The sequence below is a fragment of the Anguilla anguilla genome, chromosome 11, assembly GCF_013347855.1.
Source record: "Anguilla anguilla isolate fAngAng1 chromosome 11, fAngAng1.pri, whole genome shotgun sequence".
Classification (NCBI taxonomy): domain Eukaryota; kingdom Metazoa; phylum Chordata; class Actinopteri; order Anguilliformes; family Anguillidae; genus Anguilla; species Anguilla anguilla.
In genome coordinates, this window is record NC_049211.1 from 38,059,764 (window position 1) to 38,085,351 (window position 25,588).

Sequence of the window (25,588 nt, forward strand, 5' to 3'; positions counted from 1 at the left end):
TGTGTGAATGCTACACAGGTCAGCCCCGCCCCCCCCTCTATGCCCCGCCCACCTGTCTGACACTGTCTCTCTCTGTGTGTGAAAGCTACACAGGTCAGCCCCGCCCCCCCTCATGCCCCACGCACCTCTCCCTCTGACAGCGTCACTCTGTGTGTGAATGCTACACAGGTCAGCCCCGCCCCCCCTCTATGCCACGCCCACCTGTCCCTCTGACAGCGTCACTCTGTGTGTGAATGCTACACAGGTCAGCCCCACCCACCCATGCCCCACCCACCTGTCCCTCTGCCCGTCTCTCTGTGTCTGCCTACCTGTGTGTAATTTAGTCCCTATGTTACTCCCTTCCCTCTTTTCTGGACATCTAGACATTAATGAGTCCATTCATAATTTAGAATGAAGTAATATCCAATCAATGCGAATGTCAGATAGTTTTGTTTTTTAATGAAGTACTATCAGAGGGCACAGGTGCCTCTTTGTATGCATGACATGCAACATTGTGCTGCGTTCAATGTAATTATTCTGATTATGCTAATTGGCTCTTGTCTGAGAGCAGCATTGTGCTATTTTGAGTTTAGCCTTTTGCCTGAAAAGGCAGGTTTGGCTCATGGCTGCTCTAACAGTCGTTGTTTTCAGGAGGTCATGATTATCATTTTACCCCGTTGGAGAAAAAGGCCATTTTATGTCTGATAATCTCCAGGCTGCTTTTGTCAGATTTTGTCAGCTGCTATTGGAAATGTTTGTGAACATATGTACTGCATGAATAGATACAGATGCTGAAGGGCTGCATCTGAATGAATAATTTCACGAGGTTTTGGAAAAGGCACAAATGGAAGAGAAGTGATCTCGGATCAATGTAATGCTCTTTCTCCTGTGAAACGTTCTCGAGCTCAGATCAGAGGCCTTCTGTGCGAAACATTGCAGAACAGAGCGAATGTTCTCAGTTCTTTACTGTAATGAAGAACGTTCTGCACACAGCAGAACAGAGCGAATGTTCTCAGTTCTTTACTGTAATGAGGAACGTTCTGCACACAGCAGAACAGAGCGAATGTTCTCAGTTCTTTACTGTAATGAAGAACGTTCTGCACACAGCAGAACAGAGCGAATGTTCTCAGTTCTGTACTGTAATGAGGAACGTTCTGCACACAGCAGAACAGAGCGAATGTTCTCAGTTCTTTACTGTAATGAAGAACGTTCTGCACACAGCAGAACAGAGCGAATGTTCTCAGTTCTTTACTGTAATGAGGAACATTCTGCACACAGCAGAACAGAGCGAATGTTCTCAGTTCTTCACTGTAATGAGGAACGTTCTGCACATAGCAGAACAGAGCGAATGTTCTCAGTTCTTTACTGTAATGAGGAATGTTCCGCTCAGAAATGAAGCGCTGAGCAACATGAAATGAGGAGTTTTTTTCTGGGGGGGGGGGGGGGTGTTTGAGAGGGGGAGAGAGAGAGAGAGAGAGAGAGAGAGAGAGCAGAGGGGGAATAAATGAAACTCAGAGCTGGCCTAAGGGGATGCAAAGCAGCAGTTGGGGAGGAGGGTATGTGTTTCGGGGGGGGGCACAAAGAACAAGGAGCTTTGATGAATAAAACATCCCATAAGGCTGGGGTGTGAATGATTTAAGAAAAGAGAGGGAGAGAGTCAGCTACATCATGGGAGGAGAGGAAGAAAGAGGGGAATAAAGAGGAAGCGAGGAAGCGGGGGAGAGGGAAGAGGAAGTGACTGGGGGGAGGATGAGAGAAGTGACTGAGGGGGGGAGGAGGGGAGTGACTGAGGGGGGGGAGGAGGAGAGAAGTGACTGAGGGGGGGAGGAGGGGAGTGACTGAGGGGGGGGAGGAGGAGAGAAGTGACTGAGGGGGGGAGGAGGGGAGTGACTGAGGGGGGGGGAGGAGGAGAGAAGTGACTGAGGGGGGGAGGAGGGGAGTGACTGAGGGGGGGTGGAGGAGGAGAGGAGTGACTGGGGGGGTGGAGGAGAGAAGTGGACAATGAGGTCAGAGCGGAAGAGGAAGTAGAGAAAAGCATAGCTCACGGGCATAGAGAGAGAGCGTGTGTTAATGCTGTAGATGAGAATGTGAGTGTGTGTGTGTATGTCTGTGTATGTGTGTGTAATGTACCAGTATGTGTGTGCAATGTATCTTTGTGTGTGTGTGTGTGTGTGTGTGTGTGTAATGTACCTGTGCGTGTGTGTGTGTAATGTATCTGTGTGTGTGTGTGTATGTGTCTGCCCAGTGATAAATCTGCCCTCAGATTTATCACTGGCGATAGTTATGGCACCCAACACTGTGTCCTCTATGTCAAGGTGGGTCTGTCTTCTCTGGCAGAGAGGCGTGATAAACACTGGTATATGTTTATCTTTAGGGCCATTGTCAGAATGCTTCCACCTTATATTACAATGATGTTAGAGTGGACCCTACCTAACCCGGTCAAATGACTTGCTTATGCTTAAGGTCCCTCGGGCCTGGTCAGAAATTGGAAAGTCAGCATTCCATTTTAGTGCCCCATCCTCCTGGAATGAGCTTCAACAATTGCTTAAAATCAGTTCTCTACCAACTTATGGGCAGTTTAGATTGCTGGTTTTGAACATTCCTGTCTCTGATTGTATCTTTTTTTGATCTTATCTGTGCTTGATTTGATTTGATTTTATTTTATTTTATTCTAGTTATTATTATTACATACTATGTTAGTTTTACTATTGCTATATTCTGTGATCTTTTATTATACTTATTGTGTCTTAAATGTTTTTGTAATCTCGGCTACATTGGAAATGAGGGCCTAGCCCTCAATTGTACCTCCGAGAATTACATAAAGGTTATGATGATGGTGTGTGTGTGTGTGTGTAATGTACCCGTGTGTGTGTGTGTAATGTACCTGTGTCTGTGTGTGTATGTGTCGGTGTGTGTAATGTACCGGTACCTGTGTAATATATCTGTGTGTGTGTGTAATGTACCTGTATGTGTGTGTGTGTAATGTACCTGTATGTGTGTGTAATGTATCTGTGTGTGTGTAATGTACCTGTGTGTGTGTTTAATGTACCTATGTGTGTGTGTAATGTATCTGTGTGTGTGTAATGTACCTGTGTTTGTGTGTGTGTGTAATGTATCTGTGTGTGTGTGTGTAATGTACCTGTGTGTGTGTGTATATGTGTGTGTAATGTACCTGTGTGTGTGTGTATGTGTGTAATGTATCTGTGTGTGTGTGTGTAATGTACCTGTGTGTGTGTGTATATGTGTGTGTAATGTATCTGTGTGTGTGTGTGTGTGTAATGTACCTGTGTGTGTGTGTATATGTGTGTAATGTACCTGTGTGTGTATCTCTCTGCAGGTGAGCACTGTCAGTGGGACTGGCGGCAGGGTCGCTGTGCCCCGGGCATGTGCCGAAACGGGGGGAAGTGCCGGGCGGAGCCCAAGGGGGGGTTCCACTGTGAGTGCCCGGCCGGCGGGTACGAGCGCCCGGACTGCGCCATCACCACCCGCTCCTTCCCCCCCAAATCCTTCATCATGTTCCGCGGCCTCCGGCAGAGGTTCCACCTCACCGTCTCCCTCTCGTGAGTACCGTGCGCTGATTATGCGTGACGTCACAACATGGCCGTCTCTCATTGGCCTCCATGCGCTGAAACCGCTCTACATTCTCATCGGTCACTACTTGTCAAGGCTAGGACGGTGTAGTTCTTAGGAGAGATTTATTTCATACATCCAAATCCAAAGGCATGCAGGTTAGTTGTGCTCCCTTCTGGACATGCTCACTAAAATATTTATGCTTACGAACATACTCCTTTGCATAATCCTTACCTAACATACTCCCTAACAGATTCACTAACATACTCCCTAATAGACTAGCATACTCCATAACAGACTCACTAACATACTGCCTAATAGATTCACTAACGTACTCCCTAACAGACTCACTAAAATACTGCCTAATAGACTAGCATACTCCCTAACAGATTCACTAACATACTCCCTAATAGGCTAGCATACTCCCTAACAGATTCACTAAAATACTCCCTAACAGACTCACTAACAAACTGCCTAACAGATTCACTAACGTACTCCCTAACAGACTCACTAAAATACTCCCTAATAGGCTAGCATACTCCCTTACAGATTCACTAAAATACTCCCTAACAGACTCACTAACATACTGCCTAAGACTCACTAACATACTCCCTAACAGCCTCACCAACATACTCCCTAACATACTCACGAGCATACTCCCTAACAGACGACCATACTCCAGACCTTCTTGCTCTGTGGTTTCTGCTTTTTTTTTTTTGTACAGCAGTCATTGAATCACCACCCTGTGCCCTTTGGGCTAGAGCGGTCGTATGAAGGGGGCAGTTAATCTTATGATATCCCTTATGCGTTCACGGTCCTTAAATCAGTGTTACAATCCTGTCAGCATTAAGAGGGCTTCAAACATGCTTTTATGAAAGAAATACAAGGGGACTAAAAACAGCACTCAAACATAGATTGGCAAAGGAAATACAAATGACTTATCTTTATCTTTATCTCTTCTCCTTTTGCCGCAACTGACAAATAAATTCAACAGTAGTACAGTGGCAATAATAGCCAAAGGGAATTATAGACAATAGTGGGATAATGCTCTCCTCCCTCACAGACTTGGACAAACATTGAAACACTATGTGACTCTAGGACAGGGGGGCACAACTCCGGTCCTGGAGGGCCGATCTGTGTGCTGGTTTTTGTTCCAACCGATTACCATTTCTTACAGCTCTATAGACTATGCTGCTTCACTCCTGTACTTGAGCACAGTGAAATCTCGGATACACTTGCGGACTGTGACTCTAGCTGGTGCTTATACGCATGTCAGATCAAGATACGATTGGGCGAATTCAATAAATGTTGGGAAATGTTGGCACAAAATCCTGAAATGGATTGGCCCTTGTTGTGCACCCCTGCTCTAGGAGGACTGCTTTCTCTCTAAGCAACCGCACTGCAAGCGCTGCCTCGTTGAACAGACGGTGTCTGACGGTGCCTGCGTTCTGTTTCGGTCCCCCGTTTCTATCACCAGCCCGTCTGCCACAGCGTGCCGCCTCTGGATCTGAGAGCTGAGGAGTTCACTGTCGGTTTTTATGTGTGCGTTCCAGTAGATAATGTCCTCAGATTTGGGATGCGTTATCGTTTGGCTGACTGGCTCCCTTTGCCGCGATGGCGTTGTGCTGAGCTCGTCTGTGGTCTTTGGAGATGAGAAGACCAGCTGGCTAGAGGAATTTTGTGGGCTCAGCTCTCGCTATTAATTGACTAATGGGACTACTGTCAGGAGGAGGGGGGGGAACAGAGGGGGGGGTATTTTAGCATTTCCAAAAAGCATTTGCCGGTTTTTAACATCTCGATTAAAAATCCGTATGGGATTGCTTCCTCCCTGTAGGCATTTTGAATTGTCCCCACTGTCCCCACTGTGTGTTAACACAGCCTTCCATGCTTCCCTTGGAAGAGTCTCGAAAAACAGAATGATCTAGCAAAATTTTTACTGTGCCTTTTGTGTGGAATGAACTAGAATGTAAATACGGTTCTTATATAGTGTATTTATTAGCCACTTATTCTTACTGAGTTCAAATTTATATGTTATAGTACTGCGTATTTGTTTAGTAGTTTAGTACGGTACCCTAATCTGCTACCTTATCCTTATTCTGCTTATTGTAACAGCTCCACATTACCTTTTATGCAGATAGTAAGTATTGCCTGTGTTGTGTTCTTCTGCATATCCGTTCCTAATATGGTGTTGCTGCCAAATTCCCATGAATATGGATATTGTTTTAGAAAACGCAATTTTTCACGCCCGCTGACAGTACTGCTTCAGCAGAGCCAGACTCCGTTGCCGACTGTTTTAAAATGGCCACTGCACAATCAGGTCATCTTCATTATCTGAGTTTTGCGGCTTCGTTGTTCAGAGTGAGATCAGGGACGGCACGTTGTTCCGCAGAAGCTGTTCCTGATTCGCTGGTGATGGACACGAGCCTCAGTGCTCACCCAAAGCACTGAGTAAATCTCCTTTTTTATCCTGCCAGTCTTGGTGCCCCACCTGTTAATTATTGCTTGTATTATTTGCATAGACTGCTTTTTTGCTGCTTTTGTTTACGTTGATCAGATTAACCTACAGGGTCCAAGTTAAACTGCACGGTCGCTCCCTCCCTGCACTTGGAACTGTACTTCCCTCTAGGGTTTTCAATACACTTGTTCCTGGTTATGGTTATACACTTTGTTGTACATCGCTCTGGATAAGAGCGTCTGCCGAATGCCTGCAATGTAACGTTCCTGTATGCCACACCGCACCTGTATATTGTTATAGGCGGTATATGTAACCCCCACCCTTTCATCTTCTCTTTCTCTTTGGAACAGACGCATAGGTTTGGGGGAAGACAGGAAGACATGTCATCCCCAATATTTTCATATGAATTCATTGCTAGACTCACTTATACACTTGTGAAACGTTTGGTTATGCTAGACTAGGTGATCCACTAGTGCCTCTTCCCCAAAGTTGAAATTAATTCTGCTCCTGTGCTTTGGAAAGATGCCAGGCCCACTTTGTTCTGTGATTAGTCTAAGGGCAGCTGATATGAGGCAATTGTGTGAAAGTGATGTTAAACTAAAGCTGTTAATACTGCTCTGTCGAAACTCCAGGGTCTAAAACGACTATTATATGGTCAATACGAAATACTTGTAAAAGAATATACTATTGACCTGACGCTGAATTGGGCAAAATAAAGTTAAATAACATAACTTATAAGTGACCTTAAATTTCAAGACAATAGCAGAAGAAGCTACCTGTATTTAAAAAGAACAGGGCAGAGACAATACACATAAATGACATGCCCAGAACTCAATAAAATTACGGAATACATGCATCTCATGGCACACACAGAATGTATAAGCAGGGTCCAAACTGAAGCGCATGATACCAGACAGGGAAGCTCGGGGCAGGTCTCACTGAGGACTGAGGAGCCCCATTGAGCAGCACGGCGGTGCAGCGGTCAGCACCGTTGCGTCTCAAGAAGCAGGTTCTGGGTTCGGGTTCCAGCTGGCCTGGATCCTCTCCGGTGTTTCGCATGTTCTCCCCGTTTGCTCACATGGGGTTTTCCTGGTTCCCTGGAGTTCCCAGATTCCTCCCACAGCCAAAAAAAAAAACAAGACCAGGTCAAAACCTGGTATATGGCTGGACCGGCGGCGACCAACGGTGTAACTTCATAACTCGGCCGACCAATGGTGTAACTTCATCACTCAGTGACTCAGTCACAGACATTCTCGTTTGTAGAGCTGGCCCCGCTGTTGCGGTCCAGCCAAAAACAGCCCGGAGAAAAATTTGCCTTCCTGGCTGACTCTGGTACATTTACAGGTGTTATTAATGTGCATTGTAACTGTGAAACAAATGAATAAATGCAATGAAAATGGAACGATCTGGGGAATGTGTGCGCCACAGCTTTGCTACTCTGGAGAGCCGAGGCCTACTGCTGTATAACGGCCGCTTCAATGAGAAGCACGACTTCCTGGCGCTCGAGATCCTGGACGGACAGGTGCAGCTGACGTACTCCACAGGTGCGTACGCGTGCGTGAGTGTGCACGTGTGTGTGTGTGCGTGCGTGTGTTGCTATGTGTGTATGAGTGCGCGTGCGTTTGTGCTTGTGTCCATCTGCATGCTAAAAATGAAAATATTTTGCATAACTGAGCCGTATGTGACCCCGTTCCAGGTGAATCCTCCACCCAGGTGAGCCCTTACATACCGGGAGGCGTAAGCGATGGTGACTGGCACACCGTCCACATACACTACTACAACAAGGTATGAGTCAGTGTGCGTTTGTGTGTCTCTCTGTGAGCCTGTGTACAGCTCTGTGTGTGAATGAGTCTAAATGCGTGTGCACAGGGTGTGTGATGTACATGTATAACTCGATGTGTGTTTGCATGTATCTGTAGGTGTCCAGATGTGTTTAAGTTGGTGCTTGTGTAGGTGTGTGCATATAATATTACATGACATTACAATCACTTGGCGGATGCTGTGGTCGTACAAGTGTGTATAACTCTGTGGCTGTGCAGGTGTGTGTGTGTGCATGTGTGTGTGTGTTTGTGTACGTGTGTGTGTGCATGCATGTGCGTGTGTGTGCATATGTGCATTTGTGTGCGTGTGTATAATGTGTGTGTGTGTATGTGTGTGTGTGCGTGTGTGTGTACACGTGTGCATGTGTGTGTGCGTTTGTGCATGTGTGTGTGTGTGTGCGTTTGTGCGTGTGTGTGTGTGTGTATGCGTTTGCGTGTGTGTGTACATGCGTGTGTACACGCGTGTATGTGTGTGTGCGTTTGTGCGTGTGTGTGTGTGTGTGTGTGTGTGTGCGTGTGCGTGTGTGTGTACACGCGTGTATGTGACTCTCCGGTCCTCTGTCCCCCAGCCCAAGCGGAGCATGAACGGGGAGGGCCAGGGCCCGTCGGATGAGAAGGTGGCGGTGGTCAGCGTGGACGACTGCGACACCGCCGTGGCCCTCAGGTTCTACCAGCACCTGGGAAACTACAGCTGCGCCGCCCAGGCCCGGCAGACCAGCTCCAAGAAGTGAGTCCCCCCGCCATGGAGCGGGCTTCAGCTGAGCGTCCCACCGCCATGGAGCCAGATTCAGCTGAGCTTGTGTCCCAGATTCAGCTCGGCCAGAGTACAGGAGTAGTGCTGTAACCCCATGGGGTTCAGGTCCAAGGAGTGCTGTTGTACTTCATAGCATGGGAGGGGGGGTGGGCTTCAATTGCCTGCAATTGATCGAGAAAACAGAATTTTTAATGGAATACTGTCATCACCAGTGACAAAATGCAGCAATACACGGATGGTCATTTCTCATTACATTTATTCAGTCCCGAGTTGAAGCTCAATGATAAACCTGTTCCTGGCCCCGGACATATAGTTTTCTATATTTCTGAGAATTTCCAGGGGTGCAATTTTCTGCTAAATCCTCATTTTCCATCTCTTCGGGGCCATGTTCTGACAGCGGTTCTCCAGCAGAGCCTGTCTTAGCCAAATTTAGGTTTTGTTTGTTCAGCAAATAAAGAGGGGGAGGGTGACATAGGCCTGTGAAGGGTCACCCCCCCTCCCACCCCCTTCCCCTTTTATCTTACCAATTAAAAAGCTAGATATTTGCTGGAGCACTTCAGCAGCTGGTGTGTCCACTTAGTCCAGTCCGGTTCCTGGTAATATACAGTCTTTGGAAACAGAGTTGACTGGTTCCTCTGGTTCCCTAACCCTCACAACGCTTATCAGTAAATTAACTGAAAGCACCCGTACTATTAACTATCCAGCTGGCTGGTATAAGGGCTCCCTAAATGTTAGCTTCCCATGAGCGAATTCTCGGCAGCGTAAAACGTTTTTGCAAGCCTGATGTTTTTACGAGCTTTAATAAAGTCGATATTTTTATGAGCCCCCGCTTGCAGCAGGTTTCAAATTCAGGTTTGTGCGGCTGGTGAGAAATACTGCTAATGGAGAAAGTCTTCGGAAATGATGTGAAAAAATGTGTTAAAATGAATTAAGTTTAAGGCTTCTAAAAACAATGGGTATCGATCGATGATGATGTAAACTGATATTCTGAGCAAGCAAAAAGAATTAGTCTCTCTCTCTCTCTCTCTCTCTCTCTCTCTATCTCTGTCTCTTTCTCTCTCTCTCTCTCTCTGTGTCTCACTCTCTCTTTCTCTCTCTCTCAGGTCTCTGGATCTCACAGGACCCCTCTTTCTGGGAGGGGTGCCAAATTTGCCCGAGAGCTTTCGCTTTGTGACTCGAGAGTTCATTGGCTGCATGAAGGATCTTCACATCGACAACCGACCCCTGGACCTGGCTGGCTACATTGCCAACAATGGCACCCTCCCTGGTGCGTGGCCCCTTGCGATTGGCTGTCTTTCTGTTTCCTGCCTTTGCCTTTTAATTGGCCTTTGTCTCATTGCCAGAATGCACTTCTTTGTCAGTCAAACACGAGCACATTATGATATCATATTCACAGTTGTACAGTGAGTAAAGACAGTGTTGTTGAAATGCTGTCCGAAGAGTGAGCCCGTTTCTATTGTCCTGATAGGCTGCAGCGCCAAGCTTCCCTTTTGCAAGTCCAACCCCTGCCAAAATGGAGGCACATGTCGAGTGAGCTGGGAAACATTTTCCTGTGACTGCCCCCTAGGGTTTGGGGGGAAGGACTGCAGCCATGGTGAGCCCCCTAACTCACACACCAACCCCCAACTCACACACACACACACTTACACACACACATGAACACCTAGGCCTCCCCTCCTAAGAACACAGGATCATATGAAAGCTAATGATGAAACAAATTATTCAGAAAGTATCGGCTTGTGATTTTACCTGCTATCTATAAAGTATCTATTTTTAAAATCTCTTTTCATCCATTTTTCTCGCTTTCTTTCTCAGTGATGCCTCACCCTCATCGTTTTCTGGGAAATAGCGCCCTCTGGTGGGACCTGAAAAATGACGTTACCATTTCCACCCCCTGGTACCTGGGCCTGGTGTTCCGCACACGGGGGCGCGATGGGGTGCTGCTGCAGGCACAAGCCGGGCAGTACACCAGCCTGCTGTTCCAGGTCTGTCTACACACTGTCCCTATCAGTACACTGATCACTGCTGACCAGTCTACACACTGTCCTATATCAGTACACTGATCACTGCTGACCAGTCTACACACTGTCTTATATCAGTACACTGATCACTGCTGACCAGTCTACACACTGTCTTATATCAGTACACTGATCACTGCTGACCAGTCTACACACTGTCCTATATCAGTACACTGATCACTGCTGACCAGTCTACACACTGTCCTATATCAGTACACTGATCACTGCTGACCAGTCTACACACTGTCCTATATCAGTACACTGATCACTGCTGACCAGTCTACACACTGATCCTTCAGCAGAGCTCCTGTGCCACTCAGTGTTGTTCTGGCGCAGAGGCCATGCTTGAGAGTAATTGTGCTTCTGGCTCTGTCGGTCTGGCACAGAGGCTGTGCTTGTGTGTAACTGTGCTGTTGGCTCTGTGTTGTTCTGGCACAGAGGCTGTGCTTGTGTGTAACTGTGCTGTTGGCTCTGTGTTGTTCTGGCACAGAGGCTGTGCTTGTGAGTAACTGTGCGGTTGGATCTGTGTTGTTCTGGCGCAGAGACTGTGCTTGTGAGTAACTGTGCTGTTGGATCTGTGTTGTTCTGGCGCAGAGGCTGTGCTTGTGAGTAACTGTGCTGTTGGTTCTATGTTGTTCTGGCGCAGAGGCTGTGCTTGAGAGTAACTGTGCTGTTGGCTCTGTGTTGTTCTGGCACAGGGGCTGTGCTTGTGAGTAACTGTGCTGTTGGCTCTGTGTTTCTCCGGCGCAGCTGATGGGGGGGCAGCTGGTGTTCTCCATCAGCCGGGGCTCGGCCCGGGCGGCCCGCCTGCGCCTGGACCAGGTGCAGGTGAGCGACGGGCGCTGGCACGACCTGCAGCTGGAGCTGAGAGACGTCCGCAGCGGCGCCGAGACTCGCTACGTGGCCACCGTCCGCCTGGACTTCGGCCTGTTCCAGGTACGCAAGCGTCCGAGACTCGGCCTGTTCCAGGTACAGAGCGTCCGAGACTCGGCCTGTTCCAGGTACAGAGCGTCCGAGACTCGGCCTGTTCCAGGTACGCAAGCGTCCGAGACTCGGCCTGTTCCAGGTACAGAGCGTCCGAGACTCGGCCTGTTCCAGGTACAGAGCGTCCGAGACTCGGCCTGTTCCAGGTACAGAGCGTCCGAGACTTGGCCTGTTCCAGGTACAGAGCGTCCGAGACTCGGCCTGTTCCAGGTACGCAAGCGTCCGAGACTCAGCCTGTTCCAGGTACAGAGCGTCCGAGACTCGGCCTGTTCCAGGTACAGAGCGTCCGAGACTCGGCCTGTTCCAGGTACAGAGCGTCCGAGACTCGGCCTGTTCCAGGTACAGAGCGTCCGAGACTCGGCCTGTTCCAGGTACAGAGCGTCCGAGACTCGGCCTGTTCCAGGTATGCAGCGGGACAAACGCAAAGACGCGGTGTGAGCAATTTTGAGACACAGACCGAGGAACACAGAGACAGCCTGAATGGAATTGTGTGGAGATACGCACATCGACCAGGGTGCAAAGCACATACGGAGTGGTTAGAGCTGAAGAAGAACCTGCACACTGGAACGCCATATAAATCTTTTATCAGTGTCAAACATCGAACAATGTTTCGATCCATGGTGGATCTCCGACAGGTCAAGCTAAAGTACCCTTGTCCCCACCCACATAGACTAGCAGGCCACCAGTTACATCCACCATGGATCGAAACTTTGTTTGATGTTTGATACCAATAAAATTCTCATACGGAGTTCTGGTGTGCAGGCTCTATCTCCTACCTACAGCAGCCAGCTATGTCTGATTGGATGGTCACTCTGAATCTCCTCCCTTTCTTTTGCCCTTCCTTCTCTTTCTCTCTCTCTGGCTCCCCCTTTCTTTCTCAGGGCACGGTGATTGTGGGTAATGAACTGCACAGCCTGAAGGTGAAGCACCTGCATGTGGGGGGCGTCCTCGGATCGGGGGAGGTGCAGAGCGGAATGAGGGGCTGTATCCAGGTCAGTCGCCACGGCGACCGCGCATGCCAGCCCACTTCGTTCAGGCCGTTGTGAGACTTTAAAAACATAATGCCTGTGCTATCATACATGCTATGATGCTGTTACTGTTCACTGTGTGTGTGTGTGTGTGTGTGTGTGAGTGAGAGAGAGAGAGAGAGAGAGAGAGAGAGAAGACTTGTGTGATTGTATGTTTTCTCTGTCTACAGGGAGTACGTTTGGGGGTGAGACCTGATGCACCCCCTCTGCCCCGCCCAACCCGAGCTGTGAAGGTAGAGGTTGGCTGCAGCGTAGGGAATCCCTGCAACTCCTCCCCCTGTCCCGCCCACAGCCAGTGTGCTGACCAATGGGAACGCCACTCCTGCGTGTGCGAGCCAGGTACATGCTCATGTTTATCTGCGTGTGCATATATGGACGTGTGTGTGCGCGTGTAATTGTTCTTCTCAAAGTAAGCATTCAATCGGGGAGTGGGGGTGGTGTAAAAAGACAGAAGGAGAGAGGGAGGAAGGAAGAGGAGAGAGAAGAGGAAAGCAGAGGCACAGACAGACTGTAACATTCTCAAAAACAAACACCTCACAATTATCATATTAAAGAAATATTCAGCATCACATTATTCATTAACGAGAAGCCTCAGGAACCAACATCCAGGAGGCAATAATAATTTTTTAATACGCAGAGGGTAGTGAATTATTCCTTCTCATCTTTGGCTACTAATTTAGTCATTAATTAGGTTCTGTCACAGAGCCATGCACAATGGAATAGTTAGCGGAGCATTCCAGAACTTACAAGTGTCTGGGAAAACTACATGAACCAGAATAACTTATAGAACTTTGGTAAAAGTGTCTCTGTGTGCAGTTTTCTCTGCTAAGAGCTGTCTGTGTGTGGATTTCTATGGTGAAAAGCTATGTGCGTGCAGAGGTTTTTATGGTAAAACATGTTTGTGCATGTAAGTTACTATGGTAAGAGTTTCTATGGTGAAAAGCTATGTGTGTGTGTGTGTGTGTGTGTGTGTGTGTGTGTGTGCTGGTTTCTATGGTCAAAGCTATCTGTGTATGTGGAGGTTTTTATGATAAGACGTGTTTGTGTGTGTAGGATACTATGGTAAGAGCTGTCTGCGTCCAGATTTCTATGGTGAAATACTATCTGTGTATATGAAGGTTTTTTGGTAAGATGTGTTTGTGCATGTAGGTTACTATGGTAAGAGCTGTCTGTGTGCAGATTTCTATGGTGAAAAGCTATGTGTGTGTGTGTGTGTGTACTGGTTTCTATGGTAAAAGCTATCTGCGTATACGGAGGTTTTTGTGATAAGACGTGTTTGTGTGTGTAGGATACTATGGTAAGAGCCGTCTCTGTCCAGATTTCTTTGGTGAAAAGCTATATGTGTGTGCTGGTTTCTATGGTAAAGGTTATCTATGTATATGGAGGTTTTTATGGTAGATGTGTTTGTGCGTGTAGGTTACTATGGTAAGAGCTATCTGTGTGCAGATTTCTATGGTGAAAAGCTATGTGTGTGTTGGTTTCTGTGTATATGGAGGTTTTTATGGTTTGTGTGTGCGGGTTACTATGGTAAGAGCTATCTGTGTGCAGATTTCTGTGGTGAAAAGCTATGTGTGTGTGTTGGTTTCTGTGTATATGGAGGTTTTTATGGTTTGTGCGTGCAGGTTACTATGGTAAGAGCTGCACAGATGCGTGCCAGCTGAACCCGTGTGAGAATGAGGCTCAGTGTCACCGTAAGCCCAACTCATCCCACGGCTACGCCTGTGACTGCGGGGACGACCACTACGGACAGTACTGCCAGAACAAGTGAGCGCTTCCCAGCGTCTTTATTTACCTGTGCTAACCTTCTTTAGCCTTTTTATTTACCTGTGCTTATCTTCCTTAGCCTTTAAACACATGTATATATAAGTTTAATCTATCAAACCTTCATAGCTTTTTGCTTAAAGTGTATTTCTGTGTAAAGGTTGCAGAATGTATTTGATGCATTGCCATATTAAATGTCTTTCTACTTTTGTATTTGCGTATGTTTGTTGTGTGTGAATGTGCAAATGTGTGTGTGTGTGTGTGCATATGTGTGTGTGTGTGTGTGTCTGTGTGTGTTTGTATTTGTGTGTAAAGGATGGACCAGCAGTGCCCTCGTGGATGGTGGGGCAACCCCACATGCGGACCCTGCAACTGTGATGCCAGTAAAGGCTTTGATCCTGACTGCAATAAGACCAGCGGCCTGTGCCTCTGCAAGGTAACCCCCCATCCTAAAACACACCCCCCCCCCCAATCTCCCCCCCCCCCCCCCCCTGCATGCAGTGCCTCTCATTGTCACTCGTGCCCCACGCTGTTTTCAGTATTTTCAACCTCCGTTTACAAGCATAAAACTACTGATTTATCCTTTGTAGTGTGTTATGAAATTGCTCAGTACACTGGGGAGGATGTTACATCATTCCCCCATAGAGAACATTTCAAGATCTTCAGTCTGTACTTTCAATTCCTTCAGTCTGCGCTTGTGGACTGCCTTCTGTACTTCAAACCACACATTTTCTCTTTGTTCCAGTCTGGAAACCGAGATGGCCATTTTAAAGTTAATTAATAATTTCTTGGTTGATTTTAAACCGTACTTGAGATCATTGTCTTGCGGAAAGACCGATTTGCAGCCATGTTTGAGCTTCCTGTGGGGGTCAGGGGGTTACCAGTTTTTGAGCAAGAATTTCTTGCCACTTGCTCGAGTTTGGAGTTCACGATTCCAAACTCGAGAATTTCCCTTCACTATAGCCTCGACCATTTCCCTTCACTATAGCCTCAGGAGTCTCGTAGATGCAAACCCCCCTGTAACATCAAACACCAAAGGTTTATAATCTTGATTCAAGCTTGTTACAGGTAGCCAGTGAAGTGGAATGAGTGGTGGCGGGTATTGTACATGTATGGGAAGATTATAATCACGTACTGTGTTCTTTATTAGCTGCAAGAAGGTAATCTAGACATGAGAGTACTAGGGCCTGGACTAGGAGCTGCTTTGAGTAGGTGGTCTGAAAGGAGAAGATATTATCGATGTTGTATCAAAAGAATGTACCTGTCAGACTCACTGACGCTACACGAAGGGAAGAGTTTGTCATCTGGCATTGCTCTAAGTGTGCTTTCCTGTACCATCTAGATCAGCAATCTGAAACTCAAATCCTGGTGGGCCACTGTGTCTGCTGGTTTTTCGATGTGTTCCTGCACTTAAGTGCTTAACTTAAGTCATTGATTGGTTAAAGAGTCTGCACACCTTCTTTCCATGGCCTGAATTGACTGCTGATTGAAAGGAAATCACAAAAAACAGCAGATACTCCAGGACTGAAGTTTGAGGCTCCTGAACTAGATTAAAGGTCTAGCAATGGTTAGGACCTGATCTAGATTAAAGGTCTAGCAATGGTGAGGACTTGGAGGGGATATACAGCACCCCAGTCTAAGCCAGGCTGTGGCTGAGATGATTGTTCACCTTCCAACCTGTGACGACGCAAGGCGGAAGTGAAAAGTCCAGGAGTCAGAAAGTAGAAGTCCTGCCGTGTGTTTCTTCCTCCCATGAAATCAGCCAGCTAATTTCACTCATTAGTTCTACCTCCGGGCTGAAGAACTGTGCTAATTATATATCAATATATCACCATCTGTGAGGGGAGAGAACTTGGAAGGAGGAGGTGGGTAAGAGGAGAAGAATGGGTGGATAGAATGAGATGGTTGGATCGAGGAGTGACGGGAGGACTTTCACGCTTGGAAAGAGGTTAAGATCTCTGTGATCTTCTTACTGAAGGGAACTGATGCGGCGCAAATCCTTCACTTTTGGAAGATTTAGCGAAGGAGGTCTCGTGCCGCGGAGACAGGCTGTTGGATGAGCCTCTCCTCAGCCCGTTCTCCTTACTGGCTGTCTGGTGTCTGGTAGTCTCTGGCAACAACTCTGAGCTGAGCATGTGCTGACAGAGACTACAGCCATAAGCCACAGCAAGAAGGCTGTTTAAAACTTTACAAGTGATTGCTGAGAATAGTCATCCGTCCAGCAAGACTCAGTTTTCAGATAAGAACAGGATTACATTCAGTGTGTCTTCCAGAACGATCCTGACAAAACTTGTGTCTGTCTGTTTCTCTGTCCTTTTTGGCCCCTAGGAGTTCCACTACCGCCCCCGGGGCAAGGACACCTGCCTGCCGTGCGACTGCTACCCGGTGGGGTCCTTCTCTCGGTCATGTGACCCAGAGAATGGGCAGTGCCAGTGTCGGCCCGGCGTGATTGGCCGCCAGTGTAACGCGTGTGACAACCCCTTCGCTGAGGTCACACAGGCTGGCTGTGAGGGTGAGTCTCTATCCTCCTCTCTAATATATAACTTTATGACCCTGACAAATTTTGCTTCATTCAAGCACTTGAACAGGGTGCATTTCACCCTAGATGTAGGTACTACACATGTTATTTCACAGAACGGTATCTGCGTATTATTGATAAAGATTCAAACTGACAGATGCTGTTAAGATGGTGCATTAGTTCAGTGAGGTTCCACGTGGTTTACCCTGATCCAGATGGCTGGCCATAGATGGCAGTTATTATTCCTCTTCATTTATTTTACTTTCAGCAGGTCTGCAATCAGCCACCATTTAATTTTTTGCTCCTGTGTCGATGTCCCTTGAGGTTATGAAATTCAACATTTTTGCTGAGTTAAGATTTGGCCTGTAATTCTCTGTATATGAGCATCACACTACCAAGGCTGATTGGTATCAGTGTGTTATTGGGGCTAACTGGTGTTAGTGGGGTACTGAGGCTGGTTGGTGTTAGTGGGGTACTGAGGCTGATTGGTGTTAGTGGGGTACTAAGGCTGATTGGTGTTAGTGGGGTACTGAGGCTGATTGGTGTTAGTGGGGTTACTGTGGTTGTACTCTGGTACTATTTGTTCATTTGGATTTTGAATTTTTTAGAATTTTTTCCAGGCTACCATCAGATTAGGAATCTCCAGACAGTCAAGTGGTACTTTTCTCCTCTGTTTCTGTAGTTTGGTTAAGTGACTGAGTGAGGTGACGTTCTGGTAAATGTGTCTGCAGTGATCTATGATGGATGCCCTAAGACCGTTACCTCCGGGATCTGGTGGCCTAGGACCAAGTTCAGCCTCCCGGCAGCTGTGCCCTGTCCCAAAGGCTCTGTGGGTGAGTACTGAACCCACAGCACTACAGCGGACATATGGAGCGGCTAATGCTAACGTGTGTGCATGTGCACGTGTGTGCATATGCACGTGTGTGTATGTGCACGTGTGTGCATGTTCAAGTGTGTGCATATGTGTTGGAGGTAAGGAGAGTGTAGAGTGTGTGTGTGTGCATGTCCGTGTCTGTATATGTGCATGTTTGTGCGTCTGTCAGGGGGAGAGCAAGAGATGGGGGATAGGGTGAGTGTGTGTGTATTTTAAGCTCGTTCTCTCTCTTCCAGGTGCAGCGATAAGGCATTGTGATGTGGAGAGGGGCTGGGTGGATCCTGATCTGTTTAACTGCACTTCCCCTCCGTTTGTGGAGCTCAATGCAGCGGTAAGCCCCTTGTGGCCTCGTGAGGGTACTGCAGGCTCACCTCATTTCCAGATGCAGGAAGGCTGGTTCTTCACTGCCAGAGAAAAATCCATCATCTCTGTGTTAAGAAATTCAATTTTATGTTGAATGAAGCACAAATCCTGCATACATTTTTCGATATTGGGTTGCAAGCATGACAAATATTATAACACGAAACATGACAAAACCAAATCACCCAGAGTGAAGTCTGTACTTGTAGGATTCCATACCAATTTGACATTTACACAAACACGTAGAAATACACTAGTGTGGATTTGAAAAAATATTAAAATCCATCACCACAAATGAGTGTGAAATGTAACTCTTGGCCATGACTGGGATTAAGCAGGTAAAAAATTACTTTCCCGTGTTTGCTAAAATTATTTCCAACTTGGTGTTTGCAAGATAAGTGACTATGCTGGTGACAGTACGTGGAAAACCATTAAAAATAAATCGACGGTCACGGGGTTTAATCCGGACCGTGTCAGTGCCTGTAGGCGTAGAATCTCAGGAAAGCGTGCTATTAGGGATTCATCCCGCAGGGATGGGAGGGTTCAGTCAGTTAGGGGGGGTCCCTGTTTCATCACCCCCCAGCGCCCCCTGCTGGTCGGTCAAGAGCACTGGGTCTGCTTGCCGACGCACCACGTATTTGGTCCTGCTCTGACTCAGGTCCGTGCGAGCTTGGCCCATGGGCTGGTGTGCGAAGAGGAGTGGACTGCTGATCTCGCCCGAGGAGATCGCAGCAGGAACGCAGAAGCAAGTAGCTAACTGGACAGTCCAAATTAGGGAGGACAGTGCCATGCCAAATTTATATCTGTTAAAAGGAAATAATCACAGAAATAAATAAATAAAACTAAGAAAACAATGATTATACTGCATCAGCAATTTAACAAAATTTGAAGCAAGGAGAATTGTAACCCCAGACACTTCAGTGGCTGTGTTGATGAATAGAAACAGATCAAACAGTGATGCCAATAACAATGAAAATATGGAAAGCAGCATGCTCAGGGGTCATGACTATGAATGTAGGTATACACCTAATATGCATTGCTGTTTCAGAGTTATTAGCTGGCTTACTTATACAAAATTCAGGTATTTAAAAAGTAACGTGTTCTTTCTGTTCAAGGCTCATCAAAGGCACTCTAATCTCAATACAACTCATCTAAAAACAATGTCACATTTTTGCATAAGAAGCAATAAGTAGCCATTGAATGCTTGCTTACAATGTAATTGCCTTTTGTGCTAAATGTTCTTTTCATTTATTATCTATTCATAAGTGTTGATTGCTATGCTGTTCTGTATGTGCAGCACATTTCTTACATGCTGTTTGGAACTTGCAGGAGCACTGACTTTGCAATTGCAATGTCATTTTCAAGTTTTAAAATAAAAAGAAATGCTCATTTTTTGTGGGTTATTCTGGTGATTAACTGTGCATGTGTGTGCGTGTGTGCGTGTGTGTGTGTACGTATAGCTGGAGTCAGTAGAGAGGAATGAGACAGAGCTCAGCACCATAGCGGAGAAGAAACTGGCTCATCAGCTGCGTGATGTCACAGAGGCCACGTCCCGTCTCTATGGAAACGACCTGCAGATCGCCGAGCGGCTGCTGTCCCGGCTGCTGGCCTTCGAGAGTCGACAGAGCGGCTTCGGTCTGACCGCCACGCAAGACGCCCACTTCAACGAGGTGACGTCCCCTTCCCGGCAACGAGCTGCGTATCCAGGCGAGAGCCTCGCTTTCGTACCGCACACCGCACCACGGTTCGGTAAATTCCGGAACGTGCCGGCATAATGTGCGGTTAGGACTCCTGTTGAGCCACAATTGATTGGCCATGCATTATCCCTGGAAGGGAGGGGTTTTAGCTGAGCGGAAATTCCCCATTGCCTTGTCATGCAGTAACAGCAACCATAATTCATTGGACTTCTGCAATACGCCTTAGCCGGCTGCATCAACTGCACAATGCTTGGCTGACAGACTGCAGATTTTAGCGTAAGCGCTAGCTGGCTGCACCTGATTGGTTTGATGCCTGAGCTCTGCCAAACTGGCGGAGGATGTTGCAGTGGTGGGGCGGACCTACAATCACAATTCGCCGTTCCATATTTGGGAGAAGAATAAGGGATAATATTTTGTTCATAAAATTTGGTATAATGTCAGGGTACAGCAGAAGCAGATTGCTGATCTAATGGGGGATTGCTGTTACCCAAGATCTGTCATAATCACCCCTTTTTTTCCTAAGTGAATCAGATTTAGTTATATAAACTTTTTCCCTCCATCTAAAATTTTTTCTGTCTTAGTCATACATCTCTTGCGTCTTTTTTCCTTTGGGTTGATGATAAATTTTTAATTTTCGCTGCATTATGTCGAGGTTCCTCTGTCCTTTGTGTCTTACATAATGCTGCATTTGAGGATTTCTGTTTGTTCTCTGCCCAAAACAGCAAATGTCTGGTTCTTAAGCAGTGCAAAGATTTTTTTAAGTATTTGTGTTCTCATGTTCATGTGCGAGGGGGTGCAGTGGGTAGCACTGTCACCTCACAGCAAGAAGGTCCTTAGTTTGAATCCCGGCTTGGGGCCTTTCTGTGTGGAGTTTGCATGTTCTCCCCGTGTCTGCATGGGTTTTCTCCCACAGTCCAAAGACATGCAGGTAGGTTTATTTGAGACTCTAAATTTCCCAGGTATGAGCGTGTGAGTGAATAGTGTGTGTGCCCTGCAGCAGATTGGCAACCTGTCCAGGGCATATTCCTGCCTCTCAGACCAATGCATGCTGGGATAGACTCCAGCACCCCCCGCAACCCTGACCAGGACAAGCGGGTATAGATAATGGATGGATGGATGGATGTTCATGTGAATTTCACACTGTACCAGGGAAGTTTTCTTTGTGATTGAATGATGCTAGTGCAGTGGATAAACAGCTGTGGTGAAGATGACTAGATTTCCGAATAGTATGAACAAAAAAATATGGCTGAGTCCCCATGTAGTTACTCCCAAAGATCATGTATCAAATCATAAATGTTTCTTTGGTGTGTAGACACAACAGTGCAATTATTATTAAAGGGAACTGCTCCCGTGAATTTCAAAATCATTGATGCCTTCAAAAGAACCATACAAGCGGCTCGGTCAAAAGCTGAAAACGTAAACGTGAATTTCCAACCAGCGTCTCTCTCAAAAGCAGTACAACCTTGAAGAATTTGTTCTGCCTAGAATGAAACATTTGCTATTATTCAACACACTCTGCAGTCAGTGGTAGCAAAATACAATTGTTTCTCATTCAGTCAAAATAAACAGTGTGAAGGTGCTGAATAAAACAGTACTTTTTCATGTTTAACAGCCAGAGAAATCATTTTCAATGTTTTTTTTTTCTGAAAAGGAACCTAAATTACTTTCTCAGATAATTTGTCAGTACCGTTTAGTTTTTGCCGTATGTGCTGCCAGGGTTCTGTTCTGACAGTATTTCTCTAGCAGATCCAGGTTGCTGTTTTTCTGCTGGTTTGTTGCATTTTCTCGTGTATGAACGGTATAGGCATAAGATGAGGTGTATGGGGATGTACTTTCAACACCTGTTCAGATGTTAAGAAAAACCTCTCCCTTTATATTTTGTGATATCCATAGATTTTACCCACCCCCTCCCAAAAAAGAAAGAAAACAATTCAGATCAGTTCATAGAGCATCCTTTATGGCACGCCAATAGCCTTTTGGAATTGTTTTGAAAGTGTTTTGTTACATTGGTATCGGTGTGTTTGCGTGACTTTGCGTTTCACTGTGTTTGAGGGAAAGTGTTTTGTTACGTTGGTATCGGTGTGTTTGTGTGACTTTGCATTTCCCTGTGTTTGAGGGAAAGTGTTTTGTTACGTTGGTACTGGTGTGTTTGTGTGACTTTGCATTTCCCTGTGTTTGAGGGAAAGTGTTTTGTTACGTTGGTATCGGTGTGTTTATGTGAGTTTGCGTTTCCCTGTGTTTGCGTGATTTTGCATTTCCTGTGTTTGTGTGAGTTTGCGTGACTCTGCGTTTCCTATGTGAGTTTGCGTGACTTTGCGTTTCCTATGTGAGTTTGCATGACTTTGCGTTTCCTGTGTTTGAGTGACTCTGCGTTTCCTGTGTTTCCCTGTGCTAGCGTGACTCTGAATTTCCCTGTGCTTGCGTGATTTGCATTTCCCTGTGTTTGCGTGACTGTGTGTTTCCTGTGTTTGCGTGACTGTGTGTTTCCTGCGTTTGCGTGACTGTGTGTTTCCTGCGCTTGGCAGAACGTGCTGCGGGGCTGCAGCGCCCTCTTGGGCCCGGGCAGTGCGGCGCTGTGGCGCGGGCAGAGCGGGGCGGGCGAGCGCGGAGCCGCGGGCCTCACAGAGCTGCTGGAGCTGTACGCTCGAACCCTGGCCCAGAACATGAAGCTCACCTACCTCAACCCTGTGGCCCTGGTGGCTCCCAACATTGGTGAGCTCGGCGTGTGTGTGTATGTGTGAGTGTGTGTGTGTGTGTGTGTGTGTGTGTGAGTGTGAGTGTGTGTGTGTGTGTGTGTGTGTGAGTGTGAGTGTGTGTGTGTGTGTGTGTGTGTGTGTGTGCTTGTGTGTGAGTGTGTGTGTGTGTATGTGAGTGTGAGTGTGTGTGTGCTTGTGTGTGAGTGTGTGTGTGTGTGAGTGTGTGAGTGTGTGTGAGTGAGCTTGTATGTGTGTGTGTGTGTGTGTGTGTGAGTTTGTGTGAGTGTGTGTGTGTGTGTGTGTGTGAGTGTGTGAGTGGGTATGTATGAGTATTTGTGTGTGTTTACTGTATTGTGTAATTGTATCCGTTTACTACTGTATATGTTAACAGACACAATTGATAACTGTATCTGTTGACTGTATATTTGTGCGTTGGGCTCTATTTTGTGTCGTAGTGATGAATCTGGACCGCGTGGAGAACCACACTCATGTTCGCCGGCGTTTCCCTCGGTACCACAGCAGCCTGTTCCGTGGCCAGACTCCCTGGGATCCTCACACACACGTGGTGCTGCCCCCTGCTGTCCTGGTCCCGCAACGACCCTCCGGTGAGAAATACTGTCACATAGACTCATTAAACCTGTATGCAGCATTTACACACGCACACAGTTACACACACTCACGCACAGGCACACAGTTACACACACTCACTCACTCACAGGCACACAGTTACACACACTCACTCACAGACACACAATTATACACTCATCATACTCACAGGCAAACAGTTACACACACTCACTCACAGACACACAATTATACACTCATCATACTCACAGGCACACAATTATACACACTCATCATACTCACAGGCACACAATTATACACACTCATCATACTCACAGGCACACAGTTACACACACTCACTCACAAGCACACAGTTACACACACGCACTCACAGGCACACAGTTACACACACGCACTCACAGGCACTCACAGGCACACAGTTACACACACTCACTCACAGGCACACAGTTACACACACTCACTCACTCACAGGCACACAGTTACACACACTCACTCACAGACACACAATTATACACTCATCATACTCACAGGCAAACAGTTACACACACTCACTCACAGACACACAATTATACACTCATCATACTCACAGGCACACAATTATACACACTCATCATACTCACAGGCACACAATTATACACACTCATCATACTCACAGGCACACAGTTACACACACTCACTCACAAGCACACAGTTACACACACGCACTCACAGGCACACAGTTACACACACGCACTCACAGGCACTCACAGGCACACAGTTACACACACTCACTCACAGGCACACAATTATACACACTCATCATACTCATAGGCACACAGTTACACACACTCATCATACTCACAGGCACACAGTTACACACACTCACTCACAGGCACACAATTAGACACACTCATCATACTCACAGGCACACAGTTACACACACTCACTCACAGGCACACAATTATACGCACTCACTCACAGGCACACAGTTACACACACTCACTCACACGCACACAATTATACGCACTCACTCACAGGCACACAGTTACACACACTCACTCACACGCACACAGTTACACACACACACTCACACGCACACAGTTACACACACTCACTCACAGACACACAGTTACACACACTCATCATACTCACAGGCACACAGTTACACACACTCACTCACAGGCACACAGTTACACACACTCACTCACAGGCACATAGTTACACACACTCACTCACAGGCACACAGTTATACACACTCATCATACTCACAGGCACACAATTATACACCTCTCATCATACTCACATGCACACAGTTACACACACTCACTCACACGCACACAATTATACACACTAATCATACTCACAGGCACATAGTTATACACACTGATCATATTCACAGGCAACTTTCATACATTCAGTAATATACACATACAACATCTATACACACACTGTAATATACACATACAACATTTACACACTCAGTGACAGAATCTTCAGACACATACAACACACATTCGATCCACACACACAACAGTCACACACACTCAATAATACACGCATACAACAGTCACACACACTCAATAATACACACATACAACATTTACAGACACTTAGTAATAAACACATATGACATTTACACACCCTCAGTAATCATGCGCACACGCACGCACACTCTCAGTAATCACGCACACACACACACACACACACTCAGTAATTAAGCACACACACACACACAGTAATCACGCACACACACACACACACACACTCTCTCAGTAATCACGCGAACACGCACACACACACTCTCAGTAATCGCACACACACACACACACACACACACACACACACACTCTCAGTAATCGCACACACACACAAACACACACACACACACACATACACACCCTCAGTAATCACGCACACACGCACACACATACACACCCTCAGTAATCACGCACACACACACACACACACACTCACTCTCAGTAATCACGTACACACGCACACACATACACACCCTCAGTAATCACGCACACATGCACACACACACACACACTCTCAGTAATCACGCACACACGCACACACATACACACCCTCAGTAATCACGCACACACGCACACACATACACACACTCAGTAATCACACACACTCGCTGATTTGCGCACATGCTCAGTCTCTCTGGGATCTGCATCGTGTCCCTCTGATCTGTCTCCTGCAGTGCCCTACCCCAGCAGCCTCCACACGCCGGTTAGCGTTTCGACCAATCACACCGCAGAGATCTCTGTAGCCAAGCGCACTGTCACCCCGCCAGACCCGCCAATCACCATCGTGATACTGCTGATCTACCGCAGCCTGGGATTGGCTCTCCCTGCCAAGTACCACACCGACCGCCGCGGAGTCAGGTCAGACTCCGTTTGTACAGGCTTTCACTCAACTGTTTACTTCTCTATCTCTGTCTGTGTCTGGACTGACTGTGATCTCTGCCTGTGTCTGGACTGACTGTGTCTGGACTGACC

The 25,588-nt window shown here is 46.9% G+C and overlaps 1 protein-coding gene across 1 annotated transcript in view; it reads left to right on the forward strand.

The window, feature by feature from the left end:
* Positions 1-25,588, forward strand: part of celsr3 (cadherin, EGF LAG seven-pass G-type receptor 3) — a 53,103-nt gene that overhangs the window by 11,438 nt on the left and 16,077 nt on the right. Inside the window, 19 exon segments of the mRNA XM_035383094.1 lie at positions 3,317-3,539; positions 7,433-7,548; positions 7,701-7,789; positions 8,394-8,551; positions 9,682-9,845; positions 10,047-10,172; positions 10,394-10,563; positions 11,347-11,532; positions 12,462-12,572; positions 12,779-12,947; positions 14,231-14,372; positions 14,685-14,805; positions 16,698-16,881; positions 17,619-17,720; positions 17,998-18,092; positions 19,582-19,791; positions 22,344-22,530; positions 22,970-23,119; positions 25,291-25,474. Coding sequence (XP_035238985.1) covers positions 3,317-3,539; positions 7,433-7,548; positions 7,701-7,789; positions 8,394-8,551; positions 9,682-9,845; positions 10,047-10,172; positions 10,394-10,563; positions 11,347-11,532; positions 12,462-12,572; positions 12,779-12,947; positions 14,231-14,372; positions 14,685-14,805; positions 16,698-16,881; positions 17,619-17,720; positions 17,998-18,092; positions 19,582-19,791; positions 22,344-22,530; positions 22,970-23,119; positions 25,291-25,474 — 2,887 coding nt within the window.